The following is an 18,064-nucleotide window of genomic DNA, read 5'->3' as shown; positions in this document are numbered from 1 at the left end:
GAGGGGAGCCATGCATACCAGGATGGGGGCTCAGAGGGTGCCATGCATACCAGGATGGGGGCTCAAGGGGTGCCATGCATACCAGGATGGGGGCTCAAGGGGTGCCATGCATACCAGGATGGGGGCTCAAGGGGTGCCATGCATACCAGGATGGGGGCTCAGGGGGTGCCATGCATACCAGGATGGGGGCTCAAGGGGTGCCATGCATACCAGGATGGGGGCTCAAGGGGTGCCATGCATACCAGAATGGGGGCTCAAGGGGTGCCATGCATACCAGGATGGGGGGCTCAAGGGGTGCCATGGATAACAGGATGGGATGGGGGCCACTTATACCCGGAAGGAGGGGCCATACATACCAGTGTCAGCAGCAGACCCCCTCCCCCATAACAGGGCATCATGACCACATTTTTTGCTTACATTTTTTTCCCCCTATTTTCCTCCTTTAAAACCTAGGTGCATCTTATGGTCCGGTGCGTCTTATAGTCCGAAAAATACGGTATATATTTTAGACACACATATGTAATATATATATATATATATATATATATATATATATATATATATATATATATATATATATATAAACAAATAATATCACCCCCCCAAAAAATAAATACATTATTTAACTTCTAGTTATCACTATATTAAATATAAAATTTTATAATATAAAATCTATAATACTATATAAATGTATTTTTATAATATAAACTTATGTATAAATAATAAATGTATATATAAAAATATTTTTTTATAAAACGCAATATATAATAATATCGAAAATATAATCTAAAAAAATTAATAAAAAAAAAATATATATATATATATATATATATATATAATATATATGTATATGTGTGTACACACAATTTTTTTTTTTTTGTGTGCGGGATTTTATTTTTATATTCTATTACATAGGTCATTGTATAATCAGAACAAAAGTTACATTTTTCAGAGATCTTAAGATCTCTGCTTGCAGTCATTCAACAGGGAAAGTTCTTCGTTCATGATCAAGTGTCCAGTTGCAGTCCAGTTACGTACATACCGCGGTGGCGGGGAAAAAAGAAAAGTTCTACGGAGGGATGGGTAAGGATGAAAGGAAAGCGGTGTCTTGTAACGAGTGATCCTTTTTCCTTACAAGTAAATAAAGATACTCATTCAATGACAGCAAGCAGAGACTTTGAAAACCATGCATGGAGGTGTATCTGCCAAGGGGATAGCCTGCAGGGATATGCCAGCAGTGACCGTGCATCCCGTCAGAAGACACCGGTGGATTGAATATGGCATCTACCTGCTATGTAACGGACGCCCTGCTCACAGATACCGGAGTCCACAGAAATCTTGAAACATTTTAATGCAGATTTCAGTGAAGGAAAATGTGCTTTTTTCCATCCTAAAATCTACACAAGAGAATAAACTATGGGCAAATGTCCACATTTAGTCTTTTCGCCGGATTTACGGTCACTTTTCTCTCAGTTGGAAAAAAAAGTGTCAGTCCCACCAGTGTTTTCCAGGCAGAAAACACTCAAGATTTGCAGAATAAATTAATTGGAAGCTGAAAAAAGGCAAAAAAACTCACAAAAAAAAATTATTTTTTTTTATGCTTTTTCTGACTCAGATTTTTATGCCAGAAAAATCAACTTAAAAAACCCTCAGAAAGCTGTCTAAAACCACAATCTGCAGGTAACACCATGTAATCCCTGAGTGGTGCATCGTCCCCAGGACAGTGGGCAGAGCGCAGGCAGCCATCGGCACTGATGCAGTGCTTCGGGGCTATCAATACAGGATGGTTTCTCTCCATAGAGGAGGATTACAGGTGATCTGAGGTCATAGCCTTTCATTGCTCCAGTGTCTGCAGTCGCTGCGCTGTGCGGAGGAGGCTGCGGCTCAGACGTCCAGCAGGAAACTGAATGCAGCCACGCGGCCTCCTCATGTACTCAATGGAAGAGCAGTGTGAGCCGGATCCGAGGGATTCAGCTGGGAACTGCTTAGCAATCAGCACTGAACTGCTGCCAGACAAGTGTAGAGGTAGTGACCTCAGCCAACGAGCCGCTGTATATACAGGAGATTTATTCTATCTGCTGCAGCCGAGAAAGGGGAATGAAATTCACTATAAGGTTCTAGTACGAGGCACTGCGCCATGTACCTACAGGTACACAACACAGGAGGTGAGCTGTGACATCACCTATTGTCAATGGAGGATCCTGTGCCATCTACTGTATAGAGAGGTGTTATCAGTCATTGTACAGGAGGAGGAGGTAAGCTGTGCCATCACCTATTGTGAATGGTGGATCCTGTGTTATCTACTGTATATAGAGGTGTCATCAGTCATTGTACAGGAGGAGGAGGAGGAGGTGAGCTGTAATATCACCTATTGTGAATGGTGGATCCTGTGTTATCTACTGTATATAGAGGTGTTATCAGTCATTGTACAGGAGGAGGAGGTGAGCTGTGATATCACCTATTGTGAATGGTGGATCCTGTGTTATCTACTGTATATAGAGGTGTTATCAGTCATTGTACAGGAGGAGGGGGAGAAGGTGAGTTGTGATAACATCTATTGTGATTTTTGTGTTCTCTATAGCTGATACTGGTCATTGTAATCCTGCCCGTGATGACAATGGTGTGACAGCAGGGAAGTGCTCTCTATAGAACACAATTACATTGAAGCTCACGTTCGTGTTAAAACTGCAAGAAGAATTTTTTTCATATAGAGATGTGGAAAAAAAAAATTACCTATAATTTTTTAAAAATACCTATGACATAAAAACAGGGGTCTTCTGTTTTTAGAAAATCCCCTGTTCCAAGGCTGCAGTCTGTTTTAGATTCTTCGCCGCTGCTCCTGATGCCGGTTATTGTCTGCAGCGCTGACATCACATCAGCGCTGCAGCCAGTTAATGTTCTGAGAATGATTCTGGAGAACCCCTTGGATTAAACAACAGATCATTTTCTAAAGATTTTTTTTTTTTTTTTTTAATGCTTTTAGTAACAGGTCCCACAGGATGGATGGAGCGTGTATATACGCTAAGGGGAAATCTAAAGCATTTTCATCTATTAACCCTTAGTTCCCGAGGCACAAGAGGAAGAGCCTCCTTGTATCAGAGCCGGTCAGGGCTGAGTAATACGGTAAAGGATTCAGTCTCTGGATGGCCACCTTGCCTGGAAACTTGGCTGAAGATGACGTGGTGACAGGGATGTGAGTAAACAGTGTCAACTGGAATAATTTTTTTTCAGAGGGAGACAACAGGAATCTGTCGCCCCACTTCATTCATTTGGATAGAGAGAATTTCGAGAGGATTAAGCCTAGTTAAAGCTGCCCTCTGGACAAGACGTGTTTCCTAGCAGAGCCGGACAGGCTCAGGAAACAAACAGATGTGACTATGGTCCCTGGCGTTTGGCAAGAACGCTCATTGTCAGTAAGAAAAATATAAGCCCGGACAGGGGGATCAGCTGCGCCGCGGAGGAGCAGGCCTGCAAGTGTCAAAATAGCAGCCGCGGACTGGCAGCGGGAGGTAGAAGGGTTACTGGAGCCAGTGCCATGTGAGGTTCCACCAAAGAGCCAAGAATCTGCCCATTAATTACCTAGCCCACTACAGCCGAGGCGCAGAGCATCGCACCCACCCAGGAAACGCACCGAGAAAATCCATATTATGCTGCAAAACGCCGAGCAAAACTATTCCAGAACGCGCGACCAGAAGCCGAGCTTCTTTATGAAAATTATTAGGAGAAATTAAGAGTCTCAAAGTGAATGCAAAAGTAGTACGGCATAAAGAAACAAAAAAGAAAACTAAAAAAAAAAAAGAGAGACAATAATGCAAATAATTGAATAATTTACTAGAAAGCCGCTTTCACTCACTTTTTCTTAAAGCGATCTTGTCCCAAATAAAGAAAAAAAAATCCATGTTAAAATGACAGCTTTTTAAAGCGTTTTTTTCAGTACAAGTTACTGTATTTTGGTAGGAATTTACTTAGGTATTAACATTGCAAATCATGTGATTCGTCCAAGCACCATATGATTTATGGAGTCAAAAATGCAACAAAAAATACACTAATAAAACCATGAACAAAAAACTAAAAAAAAAACTAAAAAAAAGAAGAGGTCTATGAAAGAAAAGTGCACAAAAAAAAATGGCAAAGCTAGAACAAACTGTAATTTTGAAAATAAAAAGCCACAAAAAAAACCTAAATAAAAGCTGCATGTATTTTGTTTAATAATTTCCTGCTACCTTCCAAGTAACATCTGACTGCTGTGCAAAAAAAACCTGACACCAAGAACACCCCACTAAAGATGCTGTGCTGTAAACCTGGTGTTTGTGTGGGCACCAAAAATGGCATGAGGTGCCAAACTCCTTGGGACACTTTTGGTAACTACTGGACTGATGTATGGTCCAGGCACTGGGCCATAAGGTCTCCAGGCACTAGGCCATGAGGCCTCCAGGCACTAGGCCATGAGGCCTCCAGACACTGGGCCATGAGGCCTCCAGGCACTGGGCCATGAGGCCTCCAGGCACTGGGCCATGAGGCCTCCAGGCACTGAGCCATGAGGCCTCCAGGCACTGAGCCATGAGGCCTCCAGACACTGAGCCATGAGGCCTCCAGACACTGAGCCATGAGGCCTCCAGACACTGAGCCATGAGGCCTCCAGACACTGAGCCATGAGGCCTCCAGACACTGAGCCATGAGGCCTCCAGACACTGAGCCATGAGGCCTCCAGACACTGAGCCATGAGGCCTCCAGACACTGAGCCATGAGGCCTCCAGACACTGAGCCATGAGGCCTCCAGACACTGAGCCATGAGGCCTCCAGACACTGAGCCATGAGGCCTCCAGACACTGAGCCATGAGGCCTCCAGACACTGAGCCATGAGGCCTCCAGACACTGAGCCATGAGGCCTCCAGACACTGAGCCATGAGGCCTCCAGACACTGAGCCATGAGGCCTCCAGACACTGAGCCATTTCCTACCCTAAACCACCAGGTGTACTGGCAATAGCTAATGGAGGGGAATGTGAACCAATACGTCTTTTTCAAAAGCTCTTATTGAAAAATACAGAGCATGGGAACCTAGTGCATGTGCAGTACCGTGGACAGTGCTTTTTAATAAAGGCTGAAGATGGTCACATTCTGCCATCCCGTGTCTAGGACCGGTCTGATGTGCATACTGTATTAGATAAGAGGGAGATGCTTTACAAGTAGATTTGAGCATAAAGATTTGCAGAACCGTGGTCCAGCATACCCCATGGCAGTCGGACCAGGGCAGTGCAAACTGGATGCCGGCATTCCAATGATAGGAAGTTTGCACTGCCCCGGTCCAGCGGCCATGGAATATGGACATATATGCTGGGCCAGGCTCCTGCAAAGTTTTTTGCTCAACTTGATTTACAAGCGAAAACCATGGCGCTGAACTGCCAATAACACTGTTGGTATAATGCTTATAATCAGAATAATCATAATATGTCCAGCCCCTTTAACCTGTCTCACTAGAATTAAAGTGGTTTTACATAACTTCGGATAGACCACTTGAGGATCCGACTTCTGGGACCCCACGATCTTAAGAATGAATTAGCCGTAGCACTGAAGAAGAGCACAATAACCTTCACAGTCGCTGTGCAGCTGACCCTACTAATTCCAATAGAGCCGTGCCGCATCGGGTGGTCGGAAATGCCACTATATGGAGGAAAAACTGGGAAGATTCGTAGTGTTCCCAGAGGGAGGCCTATCCTAGTGATATTACAATTCTTATACTGACATGGGAATACCCCTTGCACAGCAGCGCCCTGGCCACTCTGCGGTGCAACCGCCCCCATTCACTTCAATAAAGCCGTGCCGCATCGGGTGACCAGGAACGTTATGGCATGGAGGAAAAACTGGGAAGAGCGGTGGCGTTCCCAGAGGAAGGCATATCCTAGCTACACTACCGTTCAAAAGTTTGGGGTCACCCAGACAATTTTGTGTTTTCCATGAAAACTCATACTTTTATTTATCAAATGAGTTGCAAAATGAATAGAAAATATAGTCCAGACATTGACAAGGGTAGAAATAATGATTTTTATTTGAAACAATAATTTTCTCCTTCAAACTTTGCTTTCGTCACAGAATGCTCCTTTGCAGCAATTCCAGCATTGCAGAGCTTTGGCTTCTAGCTGTTAATTTGCTGAGATAATCTTGAGAGATCCCCCCCCCCCATGCTCCCTGAAGCCCCTCCACAAGTTGGCTTGGCTTGATGGGCACTTTTTGCGCACCACACGGTCAGGCTGCTCCCATAACAGCTCAATGGGGTTGAGATCTGGTGACTGCGCTGGCCACTCCATTACAGATAGAATACCAGCTGCCTGCTTCTTCCCTAAATAGTTCATGCATAATTTGGAGGTGTGCTTTGGGTCATTGTCCTGTTGTAGGATGAAATTGGCTCCAATCAAGCGCTGACCACAGGGTATGGCATGGCATTGAAAAATGGACTGATAGCCTTCCTTATTCAAAATCCCATTTACCTTGTACAAATCTCCCACTTTACCAGCACCAAAGCAACCCCAGACCATCACATTACCTCCACCATGCTTGACAGATGGCGTCAGGCACTCTTTCAGGATCTTTTCAGTTGTTCTGCATCTCACAAATGTTCTTCTGTGTGATCCAAACACCTCAAACTTTGATTCATCTGTCCATAAAACTTTTTTCCAATCTTCCTCTGTCCAATGTCTGTGTTCTTTTGCCAATATTAATCTTTTCCTTTTATTAGCCAGTCTCAAATATGGCTTGTTCTTTGCCACTTTGCCCTGAAGGCCAGCATCCCGGAGTCGCCTCTTCACTGTAGACGTTGATACTTGCATTTTGCGTGTACTATTTAATGAAGCTGCCAGTTGAGGAGCTGTGAAGCGTCGATTTCTCAAACTAGAGACTCTAATGTACTTGTCTTGTTGCTCAGTTGTGCAGCGGGGCTCCCACTTCTCTTTCTACTCTGGTTAGAGCCTGTTTGTGCTCTCCTCTGAAGGGAGTAGTACACACCGTTGTAGGAAATCTTCAGTTTCTTGGCAATTTCTCGCATGGAATAGCCTTCATTTCTAAGAACAAGAATAGACTGTCGAGTTTCACATGAAAGTTCTCTTTTTCTGGCCATTTTGAGAGTTTCATAGAACAAACAAATGTAATGCTCCAGATTCTCAACCAGCTCAAAGGAAGGTCAATTTTATAGCTTCTCAAATCAGCCAAACCATTTTCAGCTGGGCTAACATACTTGTGCAAGGGTTTTCTATGGTTTTCTAAACATCCATTAGCCTTCTTACAGAGTTAGCAAACACAATGTACCATTAAAACACTTGGAGTGGTGGTTGTTGGAAATGGGCCTCTATACACCTATGTAGATATTGCAATAAAGACAAGACGTTTGCAGCTAGAATAGTCATTTACCACATTAACAATGTATAGAGTGTATTTCTGATTCATTTAATGTTAGCTTCATTGAAAAAAAAAATGTGCTTTTCTTTCAAAAATAATGAAATTTCTAAATGACCCCAAACTTTTGCACGGTAGAGTATATTCAATTTCTTACTTAATTAGATGGGAATACCCCTTTGAAGTTGCAACAAGCTGTGCACCGGAGAGTCCATCTTCGCCATCAAGGTTTCCTTTAAAAATGAGCAAGCAGAGGTGGTGACAACCACTTGTTGGAAAATTGATTAACTTTTCATTACGCAATGAATAACTTCAAATTTTCAGAACCTACCGTATATCTCACCTGAGGTCCTAGAGTTGATCTTTTGCAGTCAGATTGCCGCACCTAAACTTAGCAAGTAGCTGGATGAGAAATTCAGCTCTGCTACATCTACGCGTCTTCCATGTGGCACGTGTAAGGGTGCCATACCCTCTCAGAAGACCTTTCTGCCAGTATCAATCCGCGTCTTTGTCCTGCTATGCCTCTACAATGCTCCGCTTCTCCAGAGACCCCCGAACTGTTAGCGTTCAGCAGAACGTCCCGATCTCTCGGCATTGGCGGCTTGCTGTCCTTACAAAGGATAATGCATTGTTTTCTTCTCCCCTCTAATTAGTTATTTAAACATATGTTCAGCATTTAACTCTAAATGTTTGCTTTTTCCCTAAGCTCGCAGACAGCTGTCCAAGACGCCAATGCCAGAAACATTAAAATATCAACATCTGCTGAATTATGTAAATTTACTGGAATATAATTGAGCGCGAGTTGGGATTGATCAAATCCAAATTCTGAATTGAAACATCAGGCCAACACCCCGACCGAGAGCAGGTGAAAGAATAGGATACGCAGCTCGGTGTGGATGAGGAGATACGGTATATACCAGGACTTACTGGGCACTAATGAAAGTTGCATGTCCTTCCCATTTTTGGGGATTGCACCCTTAATAATTAACTGAAGCAGGACAGGGATTAAATTCTGCACCACTGCCCTATAAATCCACCAGGAAATATATGGTCCACGTGGCACCAGTTGTAAGAGAGCAAAGTTTTAAGTTTTTTTTTTCAGCTTTAAAATGTGAGTTTCTCTAGGTTTGATGCAGTCAGATATTTCCCCTCTCATAGACCCAGAGTGGAAATCTGCAGCTGCATCCCCCTCCTCCACTATAAAAGCTCCATGTGGATACTGGAATATGGCTCCCATCCCCATCTCTGAATATAAAGCTAAACCAGAGGTAGAAATTAATATTCACTGTTACATAAATCAATAGGAGAAGCAAATAACAGAAACTCCTCCCCAAACTTCCTGAACTTTTCAGTCATTGCTCGAAACAAGATAGACTGCCAGTTCCCTGAGGGATCAGATTACAACTGTCTAATAAAGTGGAAAGAAAGGAAGAAGAGGGGGAAGCAGAGTTAAAAATAAAGGTAGACACACACTGACCCATGCTAATGATTTCTAGTAAATGTTTACCTAACCCCCGTGCTGGATTCACATCTACACTGCTCAGTATTACTGTATAATGTCCGTCATGCTGCTGCTGCTTCTTCTTCTGAACATGTGCTGCATAAAAACAGAAGAGCAGGAAATATATGGTCCACGTGGCACCAGTTGTAAGAGAGCAAAGTTTTAAGTTTTTTTTTTCAGCTTTAAAATGTGAGTTTCTCTAGGTTTGATGCAGTCAGATATTTCCCCTCTCATAGACCCAGAGTGGAAATCTGCAGCTGCATCCCCCTCCTCCACTATAAAAGCTCCATGTGGATACTGGAATATGGCTCCCATCCCCATCTCTGAATATAAAGCTAAACCAGAGGTAGAAATTAATATTCACTGTTACATAAATCAATAGGAGAAGCAAATAACAGAAACTCCTCCCCAAACTTCCTGAACTTTTCAGTCATTGCTCGAAACAAGATAGACTGCCAGTTCCCTGAGGGATCAGATTACAACTGTCTAATAAAGTGGAAAGAAAGGAAGAAGAGGGGGAAGCAGAGTTAAAAATAAAGGTAGACACACACTGACCCATGCTATTGATTTCTAGTAAATGTTTATCTAACCCCCGTGCTGGATTCACATCTACACTGCTCAGTATTACTGTATAATGTCCGTCATGCTGCTGCTGCTTCTTCTTCTGAACATGTGCTGCATAAAAACAGAAGAGCAGGAATCCCTTATGTCTGTGTGTGCAGTGTTTGGGAGACATCATAGCAGCTTGTCGCTCCCCACTAGCTCAGAGTCCACTCGAAATTAGATCTAGAGCCTGGAAACAAGTTATACAATAGCAAGAAATAGTGTTACTCCTCATGTATACACACGACAGGATATTCTGGAAAGTCATCTGAAACGACATGTTAAGAGGATGTGTCCCCAAGTTTTCCACCTATAAACCTTATCTACCACCAATACGAAAAAAACTTTAAAAAGTTATGACTATTATTTATTTGTAATTTTGCATATCTTATATAAAATAAATTAGGAAAAATATGGTGTCATATGCTAAAGAGGGCTTGGGAGAATTTGGATTTTACCAGCCTTTGGTCTGTTGATCGATGTGGATGACGTCTATAAATCCATTCATAGTGTGCTCCAGAGGAGAACTGGCCAAGACATTGCGTGCTCGCCTTTTGCTGGAAAAGATATCAATGTTCTTCTGCGCATGCGCCGGTCACTATCTCACTTCTGGAGTTATTGGCTTTTCACTGTTGAGAACAAGAGCATGCGCAGAACAACACACTGGACATGTGCAGGATCTCTGCTGAGTTGGCCTGTGGACGTAGTGAAAGGCGTCAAGTTAATGAGGACACCGAGAGGGTCTGGTTACGCCCCCTCTGGACACTGAGAAGGTCTAGTTATGATCACCGGACACCGAGAAGGTCTGGTTGCGCCCACCGGACACTTAAGCCTTTAGTAGCATGTGACGCATCTATTAACTTTGGTGCAAAGAACATTGCCCTGCGGCAAGGGACTAATAGCTATAACATTAGTAAGGTCTTTTCATTTTAGAACATATGGAACTGGTTTATAGGGGGTAAAACCCATTCCAAAGGATGTCAATTAATTGGCTACAAGTCAAAGGTTTTTCTTAAATGCACATTAAAATGGTTGTTCAGTTTAGAAAAACACAATTTTATATACTGTATTACGAAAACTTTTGGGGGGAGTCCTGCGCTGAAGATCCTCTACTCTTGGCCAGAGATCTAGATGACCTTCTCTACATTGCACGCACAATCCCCTGGTGTGAATACACACTGAACAATGGCCATATTCTGCTGTAATGGGTCTGCTCTAAACAAGGTAGACTGCCAGATCACGGAGATCAAATTACAACTTCATATTGAAGTCTGCAGAGAGAGGGGTGGTGGGGATGAAGACCCACACCACATGATGCTGCTTTGTACTAAGTGTTTATTTAACCCCAGTGCTGGATTCACAGTTATACTGCCCAGTACTGCTGTATAATGTCCTCCAAGCTGCTGCATTTTAGCAAGTATTTAACCACAGTTCTGGATTCACAGTTATACTGCTCAGTACTGCTGTATAATGTCCTCCATGCTGCTGCATTGTAGCAACTGTTTATTTAACCCCAGTGCTGGATTCACAGTTACACTGCTCAGTACTGATGTATAATGTCCTCCAAGCTGCTGCTTCTGAACATGTGTAACATTGAAACAGGAATCACTAGTATCTCTGTCTGCAGTATATGGAAAAAAACAAGGCAGCAAGGCTACATCCACAAACTCAGAGACTACACTGAGGGAAATTGGACACTTACTAACAGGTTTCTCCAGATATCACAGTTAACTTTTGACAGTCCCAGCAAGAAAACACTGATTATCTTATCATCAGGGGTCCTATGTAAGAAGTGTACTAACCGTCTGAGTGAGAAGGGTCTCACTACTACAGTATTATTCAAGTGTCCTTGTTTTGGGGTTCTAAATAGTGAAACATATCAATTTATTAAAAATACTCAAACCTCAGATCTTACTATACAGAAATGAATTCAGAAAAATAATTTCACAAAATAGATCCCAAGCCGTACATATATATAAAAAATAAATACTCAGGAAACAAAAGTGAAGCAGAACGTGCGCTCCCTTAATTGTCTGCAGTCTCTCCGTATCCCTAATAGGACATCCACTTAACCAACAATCTAATGTTCAGTTTTCTTATCCCAATATATTAACAGCTGCTCAAAAAATGTCGTAATTAATGGTTTAATTTATTTTTGGCAAAGTGGAAGTGGTGACAAATAGTTATGTATCTACAGCAAATTAGGACTCTTTCCCAAACAGCAGATGACAGGAGAGATGGAAAAAAAAGTGAAATAGTCTCTTTAGGAATGAAAATGATGGCAAATAGATATTCAGATGCCAATGTTTGTTGTAATAAAAAGTCACTTATAAGGATTTGTATACTGGGGTCTGGTACCTGTCTGGGAACTTAGAAGCATGCACAGAAGTATAATATAGCCCCATACTCTTAATATGGAACCTATGGGGGGCTTACTGCAGCTCTATGCCTCCCAAAAATATTGTGGTTATGTTCCATCCAAAGTAGTATTATGGCAGTGTGAACAATATGGGGGATATAATTTCATGCAAATCGACTATCATATCCGGCCCGAGATTATAGACCTCCTTCAAAATGTGAAGCGGAGACAGAACACCTGGCTTAGCAGGTGATCCAGCTCCAAGTTTAAAAACTCACACCCCTAGCAGCCTAGTTGGGAACAAGGCTTTTCTGGCAGCATGAACCTCTGCTGGGAGCCCAAGTTACTTAACTGCTTCAAAGAATCCCCCCAGACAGACGGGAGCCATAATATAACAAGGAGTTTTTGTACATCCTAGCCGTATATTGGTTACATTTTCGAAATCACTGGGTCTCGAACCGTTCTAGCACCCCGGGGTGAGGAGATACATAGAACGGCTAGTAGAAGCCAGGTATCTAAGCAGTGTAAGGTCTCCGAGCGTAACCGGGGCCTGGCCAGATCAGCTGGCGCCAAAGCTCCTCCCTATGACCTACAGTTGAGAAGTTATGATCCATCATAGGCTTTGGAGTTTCAGCTACCAGACCCAAGAGGAGGGAAACTAGGACCATCCTAGGGGCGGCAAACGGGAAAGGGTTAATTGCTCGTGCAAGGTCGTGACCTAGGTTTCTCTTCAAAGGGAGGTCACAATCTGGTATTGTGTTTGAAGAGACTGGAAACCGCTGACACCAAGGCCTAACATCCAACTGGCAACTGACCTATGTATAATCTGCTTATACTTATTGTACAACCAACTGTATTTGCATATCTGACCACCGTGTATGTATAGTCATTGTGCATATAGTGTGTCTAGTGTGCTCTTAAGGCGATTAAATATCCAATTTATCCTTGGGCTGCTCTTTTATCTCGATCCACGAATCCACACGTCCATGTTCTAGGTTTAACGTCAAATGCTACCTGGGTTGATTTCTGGCCAGATGCAGTGATGCGTAATCCATGCGTTCCAATGCAAGTCAATGGCGAAGAAAATGCAGCGCTTCCGCAAAATAATTGCTAGTGCTGCGGATTTTTCCGCAATGATAATCCGCAGAGGAAATTTCCTCAGCATGTGCACAGCACATGCGGATTATCATTGGGGAACATGGCAGGCCTTCTACCAAGCGGTTTTTAAGAGTTTCTGCAGCGGAATTGCTGCTGTGGAAATGCTTAAAAAACGCATCGTGGGCACACAGTCTGAAAGAGTTTCTTCGATTCACTTGTACTATTGATTTATGCAAAAGTTTGTTGATCCGATATTCTTGATTATTGGACTGTCATAACACATACATTTCCAGACGACGGATAATAAAATCTTATTAATTTTTTTTGTAATGAGGTCTGAATCGCTTCTCGTCGTCGTTTGCTTCTGTAAAAATTTAACATCTGTGCTGCAAATGTTGAATTAAAGGAATCTCGCTGACAATTAGTATTAGGTCTAACATGTAAAAAAAAAAAAATTAAAAAAAATAAATAAATTTAGAAAATTCTGCCTTTCAGCAATCAATGGATTTACAATCGCAAAAATTCAATCGGAAAACATCAGACCTTGAACAGATAAGACGTCTTGATGAATGTCAAATATTTCTCGACATATTTTCTAATATGATTATGAACGAAAATATGGTCGATAGCCCGATCCGGAGCTCCCCTTGGCAAAGGTCAGAAAAGTGTCTTCAGTTTAACCATTTCTGTTTTTATGGCAGTAGCTGAATACTGTGTCGCACGGAGATTATTAAAGGGGCATTCTGGATTTTGCCATATATTTTCAATATACTTTACCTATATATTTTTCAGGATCTCTGCTTGCGATCATTCAAAAGGAACTAACAGAGTTTACTCCAAGGGGATAGAAATCTGTCCTGACGATGGGATGAGCATGTAGGATCACGGTATGTCATACATTGTGTGAAAGGACCCTTAGTAGTGTGGCTAAAAAAATCATCCAAATGGGGATTTTTAACCCCTTCAGGCAACTTGACCTATGGTACGTCAGGGTGCATGTACAAAGAGCGGGCACAGGTGCTGAGTCCGCTCCATACAGTCCAGATGCCGGCTCCATTATATAACCGGAACCTGCCTACAACAGCAGTGACTGGCGCTAGCTCCGATCGCTGCTGCTCAACCGTTTAGATGCCACTCCCAACTGCTGTCATAGGCATTTAAGCGGTTTTGTTGCTGATGCGCATGTGCACAAGCGCCCATCACCCTCTCCCTGATGCTAAATGATTGCCACAGTAGCTGGGGGGCCTACTGAAGCTCCTTATATACAGCAATACTATGGTATTACACTATATAGTACAAAAGAAAAAAATGACAACAAAAAAAATAAATAAAAATGTAAGTTATATATCCACACAATAAAAAAAAACACTGAAATCATTCCCTTTAACCATTTAAAAAATAAATAAAAATAAACATATTTGCTATCGCTGCATTTAGAAAAAGCCCACACTGAAAATATAAGATTAATTAACCCAGATTTCCCATTATTCAGACATCACACCTGTCTGAAAAAAATGCAATAAAAAGTGATCAAAACATTGTACGCTCCCCAAAAATGGTATCAATAAAAACTAAACTCCACATGGTCACCCCAGTTGTCAATTTATTCATAAATTTCCAGGAGGAACAACAGAGACCCTTTCAGGCCTATAATAACAAGGGCCTGAAAGGGTTTTAATGACGAGACAGTTTATTTCGCTTTTGCCAGTTCATATTTCCGCAGCCATAACTTTTTTTTCCCACTTATATTGATGTAAGAGTTTTATGAAGGAGAAATTATATTTTTTTGTACTAATTTGGGGCACATTTTAGAAATTATTAATTATAGAAAATATATTATATATAAAACTATTGAATGAATTCTTCAGGTTACTCCAGTCATGTTCACACCTGAATTGTGTCGATTTTATCGCTATAAATCTGAATTGCATTTAATATGAAAACAATCATTTTTTGTATTTTTTATATCACTTGGAGACATTTTTTTTTTCTTTTAATGCATATTTTTCCCCACTATAATTGGGATGTCAGGGATAAACAGCCAGGGGGGTCGTCACCAAATCCCACCACGTCACCAGTTTGTCACAGATAAACAGCGGGAAGATCACACAGATCCCACCGCTGCCACCAATTGTCAAGGAGACGCAACACCGCTGCCTCCAATCGTCAGGATAATTACGCAATTGAGTGACGAGTGATGGACGAGACCGCGGCTGCTTCTACTCGCAGTGAGCGTATGGTATATACACCTCCGATTCAAACGCATGGAATACACATATATACACCCCGGTACGGTCACTGCCAACTCCACAATAACAAAAAGAACCATTAGCTGCCACTGCTAATCATTTATACAGGCCGATTGGACACCCATTACAGGCAGCGTATGGCTTCAGGGGTGCGGTTTACAAAGCAAGAGGAACAGAGCTATTAAATATTATATATTTAATCCAGAAAGGTAGGTGGTATTTATAAAAAATATACAAAGATGATATAAAATGGGAACATAAAATACAGTATATACAATTACATAAAATAAAAGGGATAACAAAAGAAAATTACTAAACCTGTGTCACGGAAATGGCTCAGAGTTTAGGGGAAGGAGGTACGCCTTAGGAAAACGGACAGAACAACAGCAAGCTGTACCTTCCAAGACTGATGAACAAATACTGCTTTTTATTAGATCAAGGTTACACGCACATACCTTCCTTGGTGAGCTCATATAGGGGCTCGTTGTGGGATGTGCTAGGTCCTTAAGAATTTTATGAGATCTCTAACCTACCGGATACCTTTGCCCTTGAAGGTCCCAGGCGGTAGAAATTGTTGTCATGTTTCCCATCGTGATTTTACCTGGCATGGATAGCATCATCCATTGGACCAATATTAAGTTGAAGGAGTTCTGCCGGCCTTACGGTGATGTGAGTGAATGCGATACGTTCATCCCTTTGTTAGAACGCCGAAAAATAGATCTCTCATAAATATCGGATTGATGCAAACCCCAATATTCATCACTGACCACTGGTTTCAAAAGGTCTGGGAGCCATCATTTGATAAGAGGAAGCTTATGCCTGGGAAGTGTACTCCCTCGCCTCTGCGTAAATGAATCTCAGTCTTGGAGTCTATTTCCCTGAGCAAAACTCCTGTTGTCATTACCTGCAGGAGAACCCTGCTTCAATGGAGGTTGAAGTTTCAGCTCTCTTACTTCTGCAGTTATAATTAGTTTCTCTCTTTCCCAGCTATAATTTATCCCATATGTTCAATGTGGAGTCTTACTTCATTGAAGGTTGAAGTGTTAGTTCTTTCTCATTTTCTCAGCTATTATTAATCCCATATGTTCGATGTGATAGTGATATGTTCCCTCTCTGGAGATGTCTTACGGATTTACATTTTTTCTCTATGACATGGGACATTCATAGAGCCCGAGTTACAGGGGAAAACAGCTTGTTACAGTCATACAAGTCACTGCCAGAATTGATCTAGGCCTGTTAAGACCCAGCGGCTCCGCTATGCCAGGCAGATACCTGGCGATCACGTGATTGCTGATGTTTCTATTCACTACACTGTTCTCGATGAGCGCTAAATAGACGGCAAAAAGAGATGGCAGAAGTCGTAATGAACCGCTTCGATCTTTACCTTAGGGTCTCGGCTGTGTCTGACATAAACCTGCTCCTTCTACATTGCAGGAGCTTTTTATAAGACAGGAACATAAACCCATAACCAAGCACCAATAATTTACATCACTTGTTTGTTAAGAGATTAAAGTCCGAGTTCACTTCTAAAACTCTGATTGCCTTTAGTCACCACCAGGGGGAGCACACTGTACACAGATTTCTATAGCTACAATTGAGCTCAAAGGTAAATCAGTCTTCGGTAAGTTTTTTTTAGCTTCTAAGATTATAAAAAAAAAAGGAAAAAAGGCAGACTAAAAGGGTAGCAAGGCATCCTACTGATTCAACAAGGATATAAGTACGGTCATTTTTAACAACCCACTATGATCTCTGTGGCACCTCACCTGCTGGCTGTTTTCACCGAACAGCTTTTCTTGTGTCCTCGATCTGAACGAGTATCTCGTAAAAGCTGAAAAGAGAAGTAAAAAGTAGTGAGAGTCTACTAATAATAAAATGATGGTTTCCCTAATGTAGGGGTGTGCATATAGTCCATTTGCTTTTGAAATATGTAGAATGCTCATAATTACGGATTAAAATAGGTAATTGTCATCTTACAGGCTCATTTTCCTCAAAAACCTATAAAATCCCCCCAAAGTGGGCTACGAGAATACACACAACAATATAAGAAAATATATAAACTTTTATGACAAGCAAAAATGAATATCTGAGTGCTAGTGCATACCCAAGATACATAGGTGAGCGTAAAGCTATTCCTGCTATATGTAGCAAGGAACAGCGGGTCCTTAGTGTGCGTTTCGCTAAGGAAAGCTTCATCAGGAGACACAAAAATATATAATACCTCCCTAGAGGAGCAGTCTCAACCATCAATGTTGGGGTGTGATACTAACAATCCTAGCCCCACCCTAGTTTAGAAGTTATGACTTAAGAAGGCATACTATATGTCTGTTTATTCCTGATTTTTAGTACCTGCCTTCATTAAAAGATGCTCCAGGAAAACGAAGATTTTTTTCATGAAGTGTTTTTTTTGGTGCCGCCATTTTTTTTGCATCATGTATACAATAATGAGAGGCTTGCAAGTAGAAGACGCCTGAACAATGGACTGGTCACTTCATTTATTTTTTTGAGGCCTTTAAAGCCTGAAATGGTTAAAAGAAGCTAAAAAAATAAACATATGCACAGCAAGTCATTTTCACATTGCAGTGCATAAGTTCTTTCAAGTTTTGGGTTATGTCGTGGGAGCAGACAGGCACCGGCTCTAAAGGTTTCTCCGCTGTGAATATAAAGGATCAAGCATGTAGTAATCCAACATGTTCAATCCTTTCGCCAGAAATCTGCTGCCGGAAAGTGAATGGCTCCGTCCATTCACGGTTTACACCAGGCCATCACCAGAATTGATAGGCGGAGGGTGGCCAGTGTCAGTCTAGGTCATCAAAGTCAAAAGCCTAGACAACCCCTTTAAGGAAAATCTATCTCTAGAGCAAGGAACG

General features: G+C 41.9%; 1 protein-coding gene across 2 annotated transcripts in view; it reads right to left on the bottom strand.

Moving 5' to 3' along the window:
- The window catches only part of GPATCH2 (G-patch domain containing 2), a 152,523-nt gene that overhangs the window by 40,997 nt on the left and 93,462 nt on the right, over positions 1 to 18,064 (bottom strand). For both annotated transcript variants that reach the window (XM_073671929.1, XM_073671930.1), the window contains exon 8: positions 16,961 to 17,025. In XM_073671929.1, the coding sequence (XP_073528030.1) occupies positions 16,961 to 17,025 (65 nt within the window). The remainder of the gene's footprint in view (positions 1 to 16,960; positions 17,026 to 18,064) is intronic.

This window comes from Phyllobates terribilis, unplaced genomic scaffold (assembly GCF_046119375.1).
Source record: "Phyllobates terribilis strain yellow unplaced genomic scaffold, ASM4611937v1 Scaffold_3__8_contigs__length_932513732, whole genome shotgun sequence".
In the NCBI taxonomy this organism is placed as follows: Eukaryota; Metazoa; Chordata; class Amphibia; order Anura; family Dendrobatidae; genus Phyllobates; species Phyllobates terribilis.
The sequence above is the reverse complement of the archived record's forward strand: the minus strand, read 5'-3'. Positions and strand labels throughout refer to the sequence as shown.